The sequence below is a fragment of the Helianthus annuus genome, chromosome 6, assembly GCF_002127325.2.
Source record: "Helianthus annuus cultivar XRQ/B chromosome 6, HanXRQr2.0-SUNRISE, whole genome shotgun sequence".
In the NCBI taxonomy this organism is placed as follows: domain Eukaryota; kingdom Viridiplantae; phylum Streptophyta; class Magnoliopsida; order Asterales; family Asteraceae; genus Helianthus; species Helianthus annuus.
Window position 1 is genome coordinate 22,800,381 of NC_035438.2, and position 19,631 is coordinate 22,820,011.

Genomic DNA, 19,631 nt, shown 5'->3' on the forward strand with positions numbered 1-19,631 from the left:
AGCACCAGCACTCAATGCTCAAGTCTGCTTTGCATGTGGTGACCCTAACCACTTTGCAAACAGATGCCTGAACTGGGTGGTTAAGCAAGAGCCCCAGTAGCAACAACAGCAGCAGCAACAACAGCAGCCTCAGCAACAGCAGCAAGCATCCCATGCCCGAACCTTCAACATCAATGCCCGCCAGGCTCAGGCGGATAACAACGTGGTTAATGGTATGTTCCTTGTGAATGGTATTTATGCATCATGTTTGTTTGATACTGGAGCCGATAACTGCTTTGTGTCATTTGAATTCGAGAAGCTCCTTAGTCGTAAGCGCTCTTATCTATCCTCGTCATTCGAAGTTGAAGTCGCTACGGGAAGAACTATTGCCGTTAATTCAGTACTCCGTGATTGTACCCTCGAACTCAACAATCACATCTTCCCAATTGACCTTATTCCGATGCAACTCGGAAGCTTTGATGTCATAATAGGCATGGACTTTCTTCGTGAAAACCATGCTGAAGTTGTGTGCTTTGAAAAGATGATTCGATTCTCACTCGCAAATGGTGATCTCCTATGTGTATACGGTGAAACAACGTCGAAAGGTCTCAAGCTTATGTCGTGTATTCAAGCCAGCAAGTATCTCCGCAAGGAATACCGAGCCTTTTTGGCCAACATTGTAGTAGCGGAGAAGGAAAAGAAAAAGAAAGTTGAAGTTAAAGATGTTCCAGTGGTTCGTGAATTTCCTCAGGTGTTCCCTGATGATCTTCCCGGACTACCACCTAGTCGTGATATCGACTTTCGTATCGACCTCATTCCTGGAGCTAACCCCGTTGCCAAAGCCCCCTATCGACTCGCTCCATCCGAAATGAGGGAAATCTCGAACCAACTCCAGGAATTACTCGAAAAAGGCTTTATTCGCCCAAGCACCTCTCCTTGGGGCGCGCCAGTCCTTTTTGTCAAAAAGAAGGATGGATCGTTCCGGATGTGCATCGACTATCGGGAATTGAATAAGCTAACCATTAAGAACCGATACCCCTTACCCCGAATTGACGATTTGTTTGATCAGCTACAAGGTGCAGCATGCTTCTCTAAGATCGATCTACGTTCATGATATCATCAGCTACGGATTCAAGAGGAAGACATTCCTAAAACTGCTTTTCGAACCCGTTATGGCCACTACGAATTTGTTGTTATGCCCTTTGGTCTAACCAACGCACCCGCGGTTTTTATGGACCTAATGAATCGCGTGTGTAAGCCTTATCTTGACCGTTTCGTCATCGTGTTCATCGACGATGTCTTGATCTATTCCAAATCGAAAGCCGAACACGTGCAACATCTACGTTTGGTTCTCGAGTTACTTCAGGGGAACCAACTCTATGTCAAGTTCTCCAAGTGCGAATTCTGGTTAGAGGAGGTTCAATTTCTGGCTCACATAGTGAATAGTCGGGGTATCCATGTCGATCATGCGAAGATTGAAGCTGTCAAAAGCTGGATTACGCCTAAGAACCCGTCTGAAGTTCGTTCTTTTCTCGGACTAGCGGGCTATTATCGACGATTCATCGAAGGATTCTCTAAGATCGCTGTGCCGCTTACTGCTCTTACGCATAAGGACAAGCCTTTTGTGTGGGGAAACACACAAGAGACTGCCTTTCAAACCCTCAAGCATATGCTGTGCAACGCACCGATTCTTACGCTGCCCGACGGAAGCGACAACTTCATTGTCTACTGTGATGCTTCTAACCTTGGTCTCGGCTGTGTCCTCATGCAGCGAGACAAGGTTATAGCCTACGCATCTCGTCAGCTCAAGATCCACGAGAAGAACTATACAACCCATGACCTCGAGCTAGGCGCGGTTGTCTTTGCATTGAAGATTTGGCGACACTACCTGTATGGCACTAAGTGTACGATCTACACTGATCACAGGAGTTTACAACACATCTTTAATCAGAGAGAGCATAATATGCGTCAACGCCGATGGGTAGAACTTCTCAATGATTACGACTGTGAGATTCGTTATCACCCAGGCAAGGCGAATGTGGTTGCTGACGCGCTCAGCAGAAAGAGTTACGTGCTCAGTACTCGAAACATCCAAGCCCAGCACACTCTCGAAACCCTTATTCGTGAAGCTTAACATGCTTGCTTTAACGAGCGTACATTGAAGAGAGAGAGGATCTATCACGATGGAGCTCAGTTAGTGAGCAAATCAGATGGGATATTCTATTATCTGGACCGAATTTGGATCCCTAAGCGGACCAATTTGCGAAAGATTATTATGAACGAAGCCCACAAATCCCGATATTCTATTCGTCCCGGTGCAGACAAGATGTACCAGGACCTGCGTTACAAGTACTGGTGGCCGGGTATGAAACGAGATATCGCTCTATACGTTGGAAGCTGTTTAACTTGTGCAAGAGTCAAGGCTGAACATCAAAGACCTTCTGGCTTACTCGAACAACCGCCGATACCTATATGGAAGTGGGAGAGTATAGCTATGGATTTCATAACGAAACTCCCGCCCACGCCATCAGGTCACGACAGTATTTGGGTTATAGTTGATCGTCTAACGAAATCAGCCCACTTTTTGCCGATACGAGAAGACTACAAGGTGGAACGACTAGCCCAAATCTACACCGACGAGAGCATTCGTAATCATGGTACGCCTCGTGACATCATTTCAGATCGTGACGCTCGGTTCACTTCGCGATTGTGGGAAACGTTTCAAGCGGCCCTTGGTACGTCGCTTAATCTGAGTACTGCATTCCATCCTCAGACCAATAGACAAACAGAAAGAACGATCCGTACTCTTGAAGACATGCTCCGAGCGTGTGTTATAGATTTTGGTGGCAGTTGGAACAAACACCTCCCATTGGTGGAATTCTCGTACAATAACAGCTATCATGCCAGCATCCAAATGGCACCCTTCGAGGCTTTGTATGGTAGAAGATGTCGATCGCCTATTGTGTGGCACGAGATCGGTCACTCGCAACTAACCGGTCCCGAGATTCTACAAGAAACGACTGACAAAATCCACCAGATTCGAGACAATTTGGAAAAAGCTCGGAACAGACAGAAAAGTTACGCCGATAAAAGACGTAAGCCCCTGGAATTCGCCGTTGGTGACTACGTACTCCTAAAGGTATCACCTTGGAAGGGTGTAGTTCGATTCGGCAAGAAAGGGAAACTAGCGCCTCGATATGTTGGACCTTTTAGGATTCTGGAAAGAATCGGAAAAGTCGCCTACAGACTCGAACTACCGGAGGAACTTAGTAACGTCCACCCGACTTTCCACGTCTCTAACCTCCGAAAATGCCTTGCTGATCATGATCTAATCGTACCGCTCGACGATCTTCAGGTCAACGAAACGTTACACTTCGTGGAAAAGCCTGTCGAAATCGTGGATCGCCAAACCAAGCAGCTCAGGCGCTCTCGCATCCCGATCGTAAAGGTCCGATGGGAAGGCAAACGAGGCGCGGAGTTCACTTGGGAACTCGAAAGCGACATGAAGGCCAAGTACCCGCAACTGTTTAAATAAATAGATCTAAAGCATCAAATTGGTAAATCACGACGTTGTGTAGCCTTCGAGCCTAATTTCGGGACGAAATTCCCTAAACAAGGGGAGGCTGTAACACCCCGTGTTTTCGAATGTCAAAGTCAAAGTCAAAGTCCAAGTCAACTTTGACCTTCTTTGACTGTAAATAGTCGATTTTATGTTTTAGTTGTATTATGTGGAGTAAGTGTTGTAATCAGCAAGAATCGAAGTAATCGAATGTGTTTTTTAACGCGAACCGATCTACGACTGTGAATAGTAGGAAGTAACAGTGCGATAAAGTTAACCAATCAGTAATCAAACCAATCTAACAATCATCGAACTCGAGACTCGAATCATGCGAATTGTGGTACTGTTATACGTGTGTGTGTGCCTTATGTGTTACTTGTGCGTGTTTACTTTATGTTGGTGTGGTATTCAAGCAAATCAATCGAAAATCGAATCGAAACTCGAAAGACAATCAAACTCAATCAAAACCGACATCGAAGCGCGAAAAGTAGATGCTTGTATGTAGTTATAGTGGTTGGGATTAAAAGTAATTTGACTAGGAACCCTATCGTATTCGTATCATCGTCCATCGAAATCGAAATGTCGAAAATCGTCGCAAAATACCCAAAGTGTGTCGCGGATCGAACAGGAGGCAACCTGATCGAACAGGCCAGCCGATCGGCTCGCATCTTGCCAGCCGATCGAGCAGCCCACTCAATCGGAGCTCCTGGCCGATCGGCTGCCACTTTCCTCTTTTGGAGCCTATAAATAGGGTTGTCATTGTCATACTTTCCATTTTTGGAAAGCTCTGACCGAACCAGCCATCTTCTTCACCTTTTCTCAAATTTCTCTCAATCTCGGTAAGTTTTCACTCTAATTCTTGTACGTTTTTTTATCATTACTTGATTCTACACCTTTCTATCTTTCAAAACTTGGATTCTAACCGTGAAATCACCAAGATCTAAGTGTTCTTGGGTGATGTCATCATGGTGTTCTTGAAGAACATCATGTTTTGGCCTCATTCCACTATGATTAGCTTAGATCTAACCGATTTCCACATAAACAAGCTAAGATCTATCAAAGATCTAAACATCCACAAGCTGTGAAGGATTGAAAGAAGGAATCTCAACTTTCTTTCAACCCTTTTACACTCAATGCCTTCAAACCGATAGAAACGGAGCTTGAACCGGCTAACTAATCATTCTAACAAGTTAAAAGGTTCAAGATTCGGGTTCTATGAACAAGGTTCACCGATTTGGGGTTAAACTCTAAACCGACATTCCGAACCGTTCATCGGCCGGACTTGGGTGATTCCTGTTCGAGCCAAGGAAACAAGCAGGAACGGAGGTTATTATAGTTCAACACATTGTCAAGATACCTTGAAAGAATGACAAATAATCGAACAGCCAAGTGTTAGAAGAAAAGCCGACCAGGTCAGACTTGCTGGCCGAACGGCTAGGCTGTTCGAACAGCCCAGCCGATCAACCGGGCCAGCCGATCGGCTAGCACATGGAATCTCACTTTTCCAAACTTTTGAGGTGTAGTATTGACGAAGTGGTGTTCGATCGAATATGGCACTCGATTGGTGAACATTACTGTTCGGATCATGAGATACTATGCTTCAACACTTAACCATTTTCACAACTCGTTCGTAGTAGGGAATGCCAGCCGATCGAACAGACTGTTCGATCGAGTGACATTCAGTTGAGGACTAATTCTGAAATTCCTAGCCGATCGAGTGAGCTAGCCGATCGAACGAATAGTTCGATCGACCGACTTGAAAGATAGGAACACTTCAGTGTTCTCATATACTACAACGAAAACTTCAAAAGTTCAAATCCTCTAACACAAACACACCAGAGGAAGAAACAATCCACTCGAATGGTCCAGCCGATCGAGCCTACCGGCCGATCGAACAGGACTGTCCAACCGGACATACCAGCCGACCGAACAGCCCGTTCGATCGAACCTGCCGTTCGATTGACCAGCCCATTCGATCCATTTACACTTGTTTACCTTTCCGCGTTACTTATTGTTGTGCTATCGAACTATTCAGGCTAATCTTACTCTCAGCGCTCCCTTCAATCCACAATCAATCACTGTGAGTATACCGATCCCTTTTTGCTTTTAGCACTTTTGGGTGTTACATACGTTACCTATCAAATCACAATCAAACACAAACTATTTGAACGCTAACCAAATTGCATGTGCTACTTGACTAAATGAATGCTGTTTATTATGTTTACACGTGGAGTGCTATCTACCTGCCTTAGCAACATAGTACTATAGTTTGGACTCAGCACTCATTCACACGGGGGTTGTTAAGGACAATTACTTGCATGGATTACGGTGGTAATCATGTATTACGAACCGTCTCGGACGGTCAACCCGCAGTCGTTGGTATCGATGGTCCCATGTCGATAATTAACATGCATCGTTTTCCTCTGTGTACGTGCCTGGTTATGCGTAAACTATTCGAACTCTATATGCTATTATTAAACTTGTGTGCTCACCTTTACATTTTATGTATTGACATTATAACTCACCTATCCTAAACTAAATAACTCACCAATCACAACCAAAACACACACCAATCACAACTAAAACACACACCAATCACAACTAAAAAATGTCTTATTCGAGCTCCTCTTCCGACGGTGTTCTTGACGATATGGTTATCACCATGACGCAGGAGGCGATAAATTATTTGCAAGAAGAAGCCGAATCCTCTATATTGTGTACCAGACAACCGCCTCTTGCATGGAATCGGTTAGGTGCTCATGAACGTCTAGTGCAAGATTATTTTTGTGAAACTCCTTTGTACGATGATGGTCAGTTTAAGCGTATGTTTCGTATGAGCCGACGACTATTCGTTAAAATTTCCGATGATCTTGCGGGCGAATCCCTTTTTTTCACGCAAAGGGTAAGTGCAAGTCGCAAAGTTGGTTTCTCTGGACTACAAAAGTGTACAGCAGCAATTAGGCAACTAGCGTACGACACATCGAGTGATGCGTGGGATGAATATTTAAGGATGTCGTCAAGAACGTGTCGTGAGTCTCTTGAAAATTTTTGTGAAAGTAATTTTTATTAACACTATTATTTATTATTTTTATTTACATCGTTATTATTTTTTAATTAACACTAGTTTATTAGGTGTTATTTCTCTGTACGGGAGACGATATTTGAGGATGCCAACCGCAGCCGACGTTCCTTTTCTATACGAGGCCCATCAGCGCATACACGAGTTTCCTGGAATGTTGGGTAGTCTTGATTGCACGCAATGGGAATGGGCGGCAAGTCCAACCGCTTAGAAAGGGCAACATCATCGTGGTGACCACGATGGTCCTACCATAATATTACAAGCGGTCGCTTCTCAAGATTTATGGATTTGGTATGCGTACTTTGGCATGGCTGGTGCGAACAATGACATTGCAGTTTTAGTGTCCTCGAATCTATTCGACAATGTCATAGACGGGGTTGCACCAGATACTTCATTCTATGCAAACGACGTGCAGTATAAGTATGGCTACTATCTCACAGACGATATTTATCTCGAGTGGGTGACGTTGGTAAAAACTCTTTCGTGTCCAGATGACGAAAAAGATTGTATTTCAAGAAAAAACAAGAGGCAGCAAGAAAAGATATCGAGCGGGCTTTCGGTGTGTTAAAAAAGACGGCCTATCATTGCCCAGCCGTCGAGGATACTTGAAAAAAGTAAAATGAGAAATGTCATGTATACGTGTATCATTTTGCATAAAATGATGTTGGTGGACTCGGGTAGAGCGTTTTGTGGAGAAAGTTATGATGAAAGTAACTAACCGACGAACCCAATACTAACATACGCTGAGAAAAAAGATATCCGAGCAAAGATACGGGCTAGGCACACACACCATAACCTTCGAGCCGATCTAACCGAGCACCTATGGTTTTATTGTGAACAAGGAAGAGTCGACGAAGACGACGAGTTATAAATTATTAGTTATAAATTTTCTAGTTATATTTTTTAATGACTTTGTAATGTTTTTAATTTTTTAATGAAATTATGTTTTTTTTAATTTTCTAGTTATTAAAATTGCCATTTAATTTAAAAAATAAATATTAAAATAAATAAATAATTAGGTAATCATGACCGGGGCTCCATCCACACCCTACAAATTAAAGGGGGGCATGATAAAGCCCTTAGACTGACATGGCGCTTATGTGGACTGATAAAGCCCCTTGGGGGCTCCAACCACACCCTCTAGCCTAATAGTTGTGGTGGAATATAAGTAGATATTTTAAATGTGGAATTGTATAGTGTGAAAAGAAAAGAGCGAGTTTTAGACTTAATTGTTTAAATCCCCTAAACGGGTCAAAATGGATTATGCGCATATCTTGTGTACTAGTCGCATAATTCATAAAAAGCTATGTTCACGAGCTAAAGATTTTGATATAACAAATAATCCAGGGTTTTAAAACGGTTTAGATGGAAGTTATTTAAGAAATCATGAAATGGGTCAAAAGTCTTATAATTGAATTTCAAGCCAAGGGCTTGAAATATAAAATTTTGTACATTCAGATGTCGGGTTATAACTCCATATGATGGAGAATCAAATTACGATCACGTAGGAAGAAACGGATCGTAAAACGGATATGTAAATTGAAAGTTATGCACGTTTTTGTGCATAACAAATTTGAGATGGTATAGCTGGGAATGTGCAGCATCAAATTGAGAAACCTTCTGTTGATATTGGGGTCTCGCGTAGCGCAACAGGTGGGGGTCACCACCGTCGCGGCACGCGACCAATCACCAAAATCCCGTCGCGCAGCGCGACGGGTATAAAACCTGCAAAATTTAGTTGTTTTGTTTGTTTGACAGCAAGGGACTTGATAAAACTCGTTATAATAATATCAAAACTGACGTTTCTGTTGGTTTTGATTATAGGTAAACATTAGTAAGCTTACGGATGAAGATCAAGCTCGTTAAAGGACCGAACACGATCAAGATACAAGCTTCCGCGTTATAATTTGTCGTCTCGTTTTAAACGACGAATATTTGTATATTAAGTTGAATTGTTTAAATTCCTAAATGTTTGAAAACCCGTATTTTCAATGTATGTGTAATCCTATAAACGCGATTATAGTAGATATTTATGCGTAAATCGATAATAATGAACTAAGGGTCTTACATTAGGCTACACGGTATGGGGTGCGGCCCCGGTCCGTCGCGGGTCGGCGACGGTCCAAACACCGTGCCGCCCCCATCCCGTCCCGTCCTCTCCGTCGGCTTCTAGCCGTTTGCGACGATGCAAAAAAGTGGGCCCCTCTTTAACTTTTTGACCGTTAAAATAAAAAAAAAAGAAAATTTCCATAATTTGAAAAATTCCAAACGGCTATATTTATAAAATATATAAATTTAACTTCCATTTTCACTTTCAATCACCAAATTAACCCCAAAATTTCACCTCTTTCTCACATAATTTTTATACTCCTTCTTCCACTATTCTATAAACCTTCTTCCACATAATTTTCATGGATCCGTTCAACAACCCGGAGAACCCGAACACTTCGAACAACCCGAATACTCCCAACAATCCGACCCAACCTAATGTTTTTTCGGTTCCGGGATATTATCCAACGCTAGAACCGAACCACTTCTCGCAATATTCATCGAACGCGTTTGCTTCATTCCAACACTCGCCAAACCAATTCGCTCAAATCTTCCAAAATCAAGCCCTTCAACAAATGATGATGCGGGGTGCTTGGAACTTCCCACCCGTTCAACCTCAACCGATCCCCACACCACCCGTTCAACCTCAACCGATCCCGACCCAATCCGAACCCGAAGACGATGTGGAGATTGTTCCCGAAACCCAACCGCCTAAAGGGAAAGGAAAACGAAACAAAGGCAAACAAGTGGTGGGTGATCAAACGTCGAAACCGAAGGCGACTAAGTAGACCCCAATCGAAGAAGAAGCCTTAGCCAAGGCTTTCATTGGCACTTCCGACAACCCGGTAAAAGGTTCGTAATTTTTTAAAGTTTACATCTTTTTAAAGTTTATATTTTTTAAAGTTTACATTTTTTAAAGTTTAAATTTTTAAAAGTTTATTTTTTTTTGTTAACAGTGGGTTTATTTTAGTTTTTAAGTTTATTTTTTTTAGGTTTATTAGTTTTTAAGTTTATTATTTTGTTTGTTAACAGTGTGTTTTAAAGTTTTTTTTAATTAGTTTTAAAGTTTATTTTTTTTTCTTAACAGTAAGTTTGTTTGTTAATTTTGTTTGTTTTAAAGTTTGTTTTGTTTTTTTAATTTTGTTTGTTTGTTTTTTTATAGGTAATAACCAATCGGGTGAGGGGTTTTGGTCCAAGGTATTGGCCAAGTTTCTCGCCTTGATGGACCAAGGCCCGTATCGAGATCTCGACTCGGTTTCCTCAAAGTGGCGAAAATTGAACTCGGCCATTAATCGGTTTTGCGAGGAATATAACAAATTATATACAAGTGACCGTCGTAGCGGGTGGAACGACGAAGATGTGTTCAAAATGGCATTGGAAAAGTATAAGGAAAAGAATGGTTCCAACTTTCCTCACGTTCGCGCGTGGATGGTTGTAAAAGACGAACCAAAATATAGCCCTATTCCTAACGAGGTGGCGATGGCGAAACGCCAAAAAACGTCGGAAACGGGTAGTTTAAGCGCCGGTGGATCGGACGCGAGGTGTCACATAAACTTAAATGATGACGCCGACTATGACGAAGACGAGTATAACGTACGTGAACCGGAGCGTCCACCGGGCCGAGACAAAACAAAGAAGGAGCGGGCCAAGGGAAAAGAAAAGGAAAAGGTGGACCCGCACATGGTTGAGTTTATGGAACACCTAAAAATGTACAACGACGTCACGGCCCAAAAAACGAAGACGAAGGAGCGGGGCATCGAAGAAAAAAGTCGTGCATCGGAAGAAAAGTTAAAAGAGAAGGTCCGATTGGCGAATGAGAAAATCCGAATTTCCGATGAAAAAATTCGGCTCAAGGAATGGGAAATAATGACGATGAATGTCGAGTACGAACCCGAGCCGAAACGTTCGATGTTGAAAAAATTACAACACGACATCATGAAAAAAATCAAATTATTTAACTCTATGTTTATTTTTATTAAGTCTTTGTTTTTTTTTTAAGTTTTTGTTTTTTTTTTATATTTATGTAATGTGGGTTTAATATTAATGAAAATATTTTGTTAGTATATTTCTTAAATGTAAAAAAAAAAATAGAAGACTAAAAAAAATAAAAAAAACATAAAAAGTGGTGGAGGACTATGACTAGCACCATCCTACCATGCCCTCTAGTTTTGGAGGATGGACCATCTTAGAGAGGAATGTGACGTGGCGCCTACGTGGCGGATCATCCTCCAAGGATGGTCCATCACCATACATTGTAGTCTTATATCTTTACACCTAATTTTTTGCTATTTACACCAAGTGATGTGACATTTATAAGTACATATTTATGTTTTTCTTTTATAATTTTCGATATATAATGTTTTATTAAAAAACGAATATGGTTTTGTGATTTGCTTATTTTTATCTACGTTTTGATGTAAGTTTTATAAAAACGGAATATAAAATTTTATAACAACTTATAAAACGTTAAATTTGATATGGCTCTATTTTTTATAAAATTTATATCGAAACGTAGATACAAATAAGCACATTGCGAAACCATATTCGTATTTTTTTTTTTAAAGTTATATATCGAAAGTTGTACTGTAACATCAAAAAGTTAGCTTTCATAAAAGATTCTAATGCTTGTTGTTTACACTTAGGGGGTAAGGAGTGGGATGCGGCAATGGGTCATCACCGATCGGCAAAGCAACGGCAAACCAATGCCAACACTTTGCCGCGTGGGTGTTTGACGAAATGGGGGGGTAAATCGGTGATGGAACACCGATTCGGCAAGAGGGAGAAGGAGAAGGAGAGAGAAGGAGGGTATTGTGGGTGGGGTCCATTCCTATCTCAACCAATCACACCTTTTTCCTTTTTTTTAAAAAAAATAGTTTACCACTTCACCAAGTGTTTAAACCATTGCCAACATTTTTCACCAAAGTTTAAACACTTTTTCCTAATTGACATAGCCCGCTCTCATTGGTCGGTTTTTTGGTTTGCCACTTTAAAGTTTTTAACCACTCCTTATACCCTTACCAAAAACACGCGCCCTTGCTCTCAGGCCTACCCTTCACAAAACGCGCGTTCACCTCACGCGCCCATGCTCTGCTCTCAAGAAAAATGACAATCAATTACCCAATTGTGCGAACATTTTCGTTACTTTTCTCGTGCTCTACCAGTTAGTTTTTTCACACACAAACCCTACGTACTGAGTTTCATCATCATCTTCCAAATTCTACTACATCATCGACAGTAAGCAACTACATTATGTTGATTTTGATCATTCTCAGTGTTCTGTTTGTTGATCGCACAATCACGCAAGTTCAATTTCCCCCTTTTTAAGCATTTCAAACCGATTGTTGTTGTGATTTTGTTATTAACTCGACTGATTTCCTACTCCTACACGGTTTGTTGAGTTGCTAGATTATACATTGTTTACATGCACTCGTTTGATTGTTTCATTGTTTGACGCTTTTTAGCGGAACAATTTGTGTTACGTTTACGCTGTTAATAAGTTATTTTTCAGGTTTTTTGAGATTTTTTTTTTTTTTTATAATTTTGCATTTTATTTTATAGAGAGATGCATCACTAGTTGTAATTTTAGGTTTAGAATTTTGATCTAAAGTGGCTTACAAGGGGCTTTAGTGAATCTGAATATTTGAAGGTATGATGACTTTATTTTATAAGTAATATGCAGAATTTATGTGTATTTCCAGTCATGACATTTGAGGATCCTTGTATGTGTGTTTAGTGCTTAAAAAGGCACCAAAATGATAGATTTTGTATGCAATAAGGTGATTATTATAGGTCTGGACATTTGTGAGTGTATGAGGGTGTTACTTTATGACAAAAATGCAGATTTGTATATGTATTTACTATTTACAACCATGATGTTTGGATGTGCTTATGTTAGTGTTTATGCTTAAAAAGTCACTAAATCGGTAGATTTCTGTATGTAAAATGTGGTTGATAATGTTATGAATCTGATTTTGGGCAGAAACTTCTATCATATTTTTTGAGGAAAATGCAGGTCTTAAGGTGTATATTAAGGTCATAACATGTATGTGTGTTGACATGAGGTGTATGTGTGTCACTTAGAATGTTACTTATGTGTTAGAAATTGCCATGCTTAGGTGATTGTATGAGCACTATTGTTTGGAACTTTATGAAGCTACAATAGTTACTGTTGTTACAAAGATCTGAATAGTAGTGTGATGCTATGTAGTTAATATCGCAGATATATCAGTGATACATCGGTCCCCTGGTGAGATTCGGTTCGGTTATCGGTCCCCTGGTGAGATATCGGTGCAAAATACCGGTACCGATATTATCGGCGATATTGACAATTGCTTGACCGATATCGGACCGGTATGTCACCGATTTTCCCTATATCAGTACTTTTCTTCTTAGTTCTAGCATTCGTCTTTCTTCTTATTGCTGCTGTTAGTGTTTTAAGTCTTAATTGTTAATTGTTAGTGTTAAATGTTAGTGTTGTAAGTCTTAATTGTTAGTTAGTGTTAAATGTTAGTGTTTTAAGTCTTAATCAGTTCCTACTTGCTACAACTGTTATTGTTTTGCAAGTTGCAAAAGGTTAATTTGTTAATGGTGAGAGTATACTGAATTGTTAGTATTAAATTGCTATATATATAAATTCAGCATGATATTAAAATTACCGATATCCAAAGTTATTTAAGGCGCTAGGCGCATAGGTCTCGCCTGGGGCCTAGACGCAAGGCGCAAAAAAAAAAAAAAAACCAAGGGCCTGAGAAAAAAAGTGCACAATTAAAAAAAATTAAAAATATAATATGTATTAAAAATAATAATATTCTACAAAAAAAATAAACTAAACCTATGATATAATATTTAATATTATCTATTTAGTACCACAAGTTCTAAAATACTAGTTTATTGGTGTAGAAAAGTAGTTTTTCTTATATAGAAGTAGAAATTTGGCTGGAATTTTGCCCGAATTTAGAGAATTTGGCCGGAAACTCTCCGGAATCCAGGAATCACGCCGGAATCCATGCCTGAATCATCACCTAGAGAAATTAAAGCGCAATTGCCTCGCCTCGCTTGAAAAATGGGCTTAGGCGCAAGAGGCGATGGCTTTTAATAACTATGCCGATATCCCACCGCGATTACCGATATCTCAAATATCGGTACCACATTAACTACTTAGGTGTGATGAAAGAGATTCTTTTGGTTCAAAGTGGTCTTGGTGGTCATGTTGGGCCGGGTTGTCTATAGGGCTGTAGATACCATATAAACGTGTTGGGCCGGGTTAGTGTATCATATATTAAACGTGTCAGGCATAAGCATATACATCAATCATAAGTAGTGCTGGAGATATTATAGTGAGCGTAAGAGTTTTGTTCAAGGGAGGCAGGGGAGAGGAAATAAGGAGAGGCCTTTTCTAGGGTGGTGGGCCAAGTTGAGTTGGGCTGAAGCCCACAAAACCAGGCCCACAACAGGGGTACCCTCTACAGTTTCATGATAGTTATTGTGTAACTTCATCTAATGTTTATTCAACGCAAAATATAGTTATATGTTACCGTTGTTATACGGTGTTTTGAGGAATTTTGTACACAGTAGATGAGCTGAGTTTTGTGTTTGGGTATTGCATGCTCTATGCTTATTATGTATCATAATGTTGATATGACTCAATAGGGGGTATACTTTATACTATGCTCATATTTGTCCCGTTCCCTCACAAATCTACGTGATATGCAGGTGGTTTAAATTTGCCTGAAGTTTTTCGGTATTAGTGATGAATCCAAGGGTGGAAAAAGCCTTCCGTGCTATGAGAAACCTCGGGATCCCAGACAAAAAGACCAAACCTGTCTTGAAATACCTTCTTAAACTTTATGAAAAGAAGTGGGAGCTTATTGAACAAGAAAACTATAGAGTCCTTGCAGATGCTATATTTGAGAATGAGACAGAGGCGTGTTATTCTATTTCTTAATCCACTTCAGTGAAATTTTCTTCTAGTCATTTGTTATGTATTAAAATTTCCGAAAGTGGTATCTTTTTGCAGGTAGCAGAACAGAAGAAAAAACTTGATGACGCTGAAGTACGTATTACGTAACGGATATTTTTCTGTTAATTGTTTGTATCATGAGTATCTAACGTTTATTCTCACTTTCATCATTGGTCATCTTTCAGGCAGCTGAAAGGGAGAGAGTTGAGCAAGCTGAAGTAAGGGGTGTAATAATATAGGGCTGCAAACGAACCAAACGTTCAGCGAACAATTCGTGAACCGTGCGGCGGGAAGTTCGTTTATGTTCGTTCATGTATTAAACAAACGAACACGAACAAGAAATTTCATTCGTTTGGTTAAATGAACGAACATGAACAAAGGTCGCGTTCGTTCATTTATATTCGTGAACGTGTTCGATAGTTCATTAGTGTTTTTAGTTCTTATATTTGATTTAAATACTTCAAAATTCCGACAAATAAAATATTTAATAAGTGTCAGGGCATTATATATTTTGTCCATGAACGCTTGTATGTGTTCGTTTGTTCCCATTTGTGTTCAGGAACATTAGTTTGTGCTCGTTTGTGTTCCACCAACGTTCGTTTTCTTCCGTTGCCTAAAACTAACAAACAAACACAAACGAACATGAACAAGTTCATCTCCTTAACAAACGAACACGAACATAAAATCTCGTTCGGTAAGTGTTCATGAACCATTCCCGAACACATATTTTTTTTAACAAACGATTGCAGCCCTAGGTGTATAGTATCTTTGTTCCTTTTAATTTCTAGCTCTATTATTTCACATTATTTTATTTCTTTCGTGGTACTTTTTAATACACCAGCGAATGAAAGCTATTGAGGACGAAACACAAATCCAAGAGGAGCCCGAAAAGCCTTTAAAACGAATGCGGGCAAGATATCGAGATGATGAAGCTTCACCCTCGTGTGTCAGCCCGAACATAAGTTTAGGTGGAAGTTTACCAGTAATTTTAATCAAACCAAAAGATGAGCTACTTACAGATGACCCACTTAGGGTTGAGGTTCCTCTTGACTCGACTACGCCAGGTACTTCTTGCTTTGATAGTGGACTCGTAGAAATATTGCTTATTTATTGTCCAGTAGCAAATATGGTGATTACGAATTTTACATTTTATTATTTACGGTAAAGGTTTCCTTCAAAATATACAGAATCATTGACCAATGGAGATATTTCAACTGAAAACAATTTGGTCAAAGAACAAGAACCTGATCCCACCAAAACATCAAATGAAACAAATGGGTCAACTGCTAAAATAGATATTGCTTCATCATTGTCTGGTGAGATCAAGATTTCTTTAACAAGTAAATCACCTGAAGGAAACCCTAAATTTTCTTTCAAAAATGAGGATTCTGTTTTGAAAACAATGGAAGATAAATGTCTGAAATCATTTAAATTTCTTGACCCAAACTTTTCCGTGAAGAAACTGATGAAAGACATGTGTGAATGCTTTTTAGATCTTGAACCTGAACCACCAGTAAACACAGATGCTATATCTCCTACCGAAAACGGGGTTGAGGAAAACGATAATTTAATTCCCGATGAAACCGTTCATCACATAGCTAAACGGCAAGAAAGTGTGGCAAACACCGATGCTATATCACCTACTGTTTCGTTGAAAACCGGGAATGATTTTGAGAAGGAAACAGAAACCGCACGTGAGGATAACAATCGTTTAAATTCTGATGAAACCGTTGACGTAGCTAAAGGGCAAGAAAGTGCGGTAAAAACAGATGCTATGTCACCTACGGTTTCGTTGAAAACCAGGAATGATTTTGAGATGGAAACGGAAACCGGGCGTGAGGAATACGTTAATGTCATTCTTGATGAAACCGTTGACATAGCTAAAGGGGAAGAAAGCGTGGTAATCTCATACATCAATGAAGTGAACAGTGAGTTACCTCCATCGTTCCATTACATCCCTAGAAATGCAGTTTTCCAAAACGCCTATGTTAACTTTTCACTCGCACGTATTCCAAAAGAAAATTGCTGTTCTACTTGTGTCGGTAATTGTCTAACATCATCATCACCTTGCCAATGTGCACTGCAAACTGGCGGTGAGTTTTCGTACACAAGTGAAGGAACTATGAAGGAAGATATTTTGGACCACGTTATAGAAACAAACAGTGATCCTCAAACATGCCACTTCTCATATTGCAAAGAATGTCCGCTTGAAAAGGCGAAAGCCAAAAACGAGGGTGTTTTAGGTACTTGCAAAGGTCACAAAGAAAGAAGCTTTATTAAGGAATGTTGGTTAAAGTGTGGTTGTAGTAAAAAGTGTGGTAATCGAGTTGTGCAGCGTGGGATTAGATATAAGTTGCAAGTTTTTATGACACCTGCGGGCGGTAAAGGGTGGGGTCTTCGCGCCCTTGAGGATTTACCTAAAGGTGCGTTTGTTTGTGAGTTTGTTGGAGAAGTGTTGACTTGTAAAGAACTTTATAACAGAGTTTCACAAAGCGATAAAAAAGATGAATACGCATATCCGATATTTCTTGATGCTGAATGGGGTAAAGAGAGTGAATTGCAGGAAGATAAAACTCTTTGTTTGGATCCCACATCTTATGGGAATGTGGCTAGATTCATCAATCACAGGTATGGTCGGTCATACATACACATCAAAAATCGTTCTGACGATTAAATGACCACAAGTTTTTTATTAGTTTCTTTTTACTTTTTTGCTAGGTGTTTTGATGCGAATTTGGTTGAGATCCCGGTGGAAGTGGAGAACCCCGATCGTCACTACTATCATGTATTTAATTTATGTCATACTTTTATTGTAATTTTACTTTTTAAATTTAGTTATAAGTTGATGTCATACTTATAGAGAATCTTAATTTGGTTTGATCGACAGGTTGCCTTTTTTACTACAAGAAAGGTGAAAGCCCTTGAAGAGTTAACCCGGGTAAGTAGAATGCGTTGAAATTGCCACCGAGTGATCTTTCTATTTCTCTATTCTTATTATATATACATAGATGCATAGATACATACATATATATACATACACACATATGACGCTTATGTAGTTATGTATGTATATCAGTAATCATTCTTAAAAGCACACATTTTTGTAGGATTATGGAATTGAGTTTGATGATAATGACGATCTTATCAAGGCATTCAAATGCCAGTGTGGTAGTGCATTCTGTAGATTCACAAAAGGCTCAAGTGGTAAGTGATCTTTAACCGTTTGAAACAATACTCAAGTTTGGAATTTATTTAAATAAATAATGCCAGGTGGCTAAACTGTTGTTGATTTGTCACATGTTTTGTTTCAGGTTCTAGGAAAAGAAAGTGTGCTCAAACTTAAGAACCACTACTGCGATAATCGCTGTAACTATCATAATCTCACTCCGTTCTTTTGGGCCTGTTTAAAGTTGCAAAAACCAAACGGAAAACTCTAACCACCTTTTGCTTATGTCTTTGGATTCTAGTTGGGTCGTCTATATATATATATGAACTTAGTTACAATTTATAGCCATTGCGCAATCCAATACCCTTGCAATATATACACACATATGTTGAAGACCTAATAACAATTGATATATTGAAAGCTTATTTCATCTAAGGTTTATATTAAGATGGGCGTAGTAGTAGTCAATGGCAAAATATGGTATGAAATTTTGTTTATACATATATAGACAAGTGATGACAAGGTTCACAAATGTCTAGTCCAATAAATTGGTCTCTGCTTTTTTCATATTAAGTGATTTAGAGCCTTTGCAAATATATTTTGGCCAAAGCTAAGTTACACAAGGATGGTTAAATAACCCAATACGATAAAGCAATGCTTTAAGAAACATTTTAAATTTATTTTTGTTCTGGTTCAACTTTATCAAATTTAGGGGCTGTTTGTTTGTTTACCTCTTAATGAGGTTCTTAATGGTTTAGACCTCAGACTGGTTCAGCACTTAATGGTTTAGACTGTTTGTTTCGTGAGCAAATGTCTGAATGGTTCAGACATTTGTCTTTGAATGGTTAAGTATTATACCAAGTCTGAATGTTAAGACCTCTAATCTGAATTGGTCAGACATTTGCTTCAGGGGCGGATCTAGTGTATAACAGGGGGTAACGCCCGCTACCCCTTGGCGCTCTGGCGGTAGTGTAAAATTAGTGTAAATTTTAGAAAAATTTGACGTTTTTTCTATTTCGTTACCGCTTATTTATAAAACGTTACCGCTTGGCGCGAATCCTAGATCCGCCACTGATTTGCTTCTGAATGGTTAAACATTATACTGACTCTTAATAGTTCATACCTCTTACTAGTTCAACACTTAACCATTCAGAAGTTGTCAAACAGTCCCTTACTTAAAATTCTAATTTATTTTTCATGTCGCATTGTCACTTACTCTCATTTGCATACATCTCATCCCATCCAAGCATTTCACAAGTTTTAGCCTTAGGTCCATTGTACGAACATCGTTACTTATCTAGCTACGTATCCAGACGTTCACTCTTACCATGTACATAACTTGACTCGTAGCTCACTATCATGCTTCTTACATCTTATGAACCTTATGGTATATATAGCCCCTTACCGTAGATGAATATACGTTACGTTTTGTGAACTTCAAAAAATTATTTGTTCAATTGTGATTAATGTTCTATTAGATGGATGCATTTTGGAAGCCTAACACTTATATGGCAATAAGCAGCCGACAATGACTATAATATGCTTCTTGTAGTCTACGTATGTGACTTTTAGCATTGTCTCTATTCTCTTGCGATAATGACAAACTTTTTTGTTTTGTTTTTAGTTGGAGTTGATGAATCTGATTTGCATTTATGTGAATATGTGTACTTACTGTCACGGAGTTATTCTTGAACTCTTGTTCGACACTTAGAATACTTCTAAGTTCAGCCTTTTGATGGGTTTAGTTATGTATAGCTGTCACACCCCAACCGATGACGGAATCATCGGGGCGCGGCACTGAGCGAAACAGATTGTTCAGAAGTTTCCATAACAACTATTT

The 19,631-nt window shown here is 39.5% G+C and overlaps 2 protein-coding genes across 7 annotated transcripts; both read left to right on the forward strand.

The window, feature by feature from the left end:
* The first annotated feature begins 6,146 nt into the window (after positions 1-6,146).
* On the forward strand, positions 6,147-6,828 carry LOC110944522. Its single transcript, XM_022186182.1, has 2 exons — positions 6,147-6,594; positions 6,671-6,828. The coding sequence occupies exons 1-2, from the start codon at positions 6,147-6,149 to the stop codon at positions 6,826-6,828; spliced, it is 606 nt and encodes a 201-aa protein (XP_022041874.1).
* A 4,855-nt stretch (positions 6,829-11,683) lies between these two features.
* On the forward strand, positions 11,684-18,232 carry LOC110864983 (probable inactive histone-lysine N-methyltransferase SUVR2). Of its 6 annotated transcripts, none has more exons than XM_022114154.2 (11): positions 11,684-11,900; positions 14,379-14,589; positions 14,683-14,718; positions 14,811-14,843; positions 15,467-15,689; positions 15,813-15,941; positions 16,119-17,253; positions 17,344-17,410; positions 17,513-17,563; positions 17,733-17,829; positions 17,937-18,232. In XM_022114154.2, the coding sequence occupies exons 2-11, from the start codon at positions 14,416-14,418 to the stop codon at positions 17,966-17,968; spliced, it is 1,977 nt and encodes a 658-aa protein (XP_021969846.1). In that variant the 5' UTR covers positions 11,684-11,900; positions 14,379-14,415; the 3' UTR covers positions 17,969-18,232. The 6 variants fall into 6 exon arrangements, with proteins under 6 accessions (XP_021969846.1, XP_021969851.1, XP_021969847.1 ...); XM_022114155.2 differs by having other exon boundaries at positions 11,786-11,965; XM_022114157.1 differs by lacking the exon at positions 11,684-11,900 and adding an exon at positions 11,983-12,054.
* Positions 18,233-19,631: the final 1,399 nt, after the last annotated feature.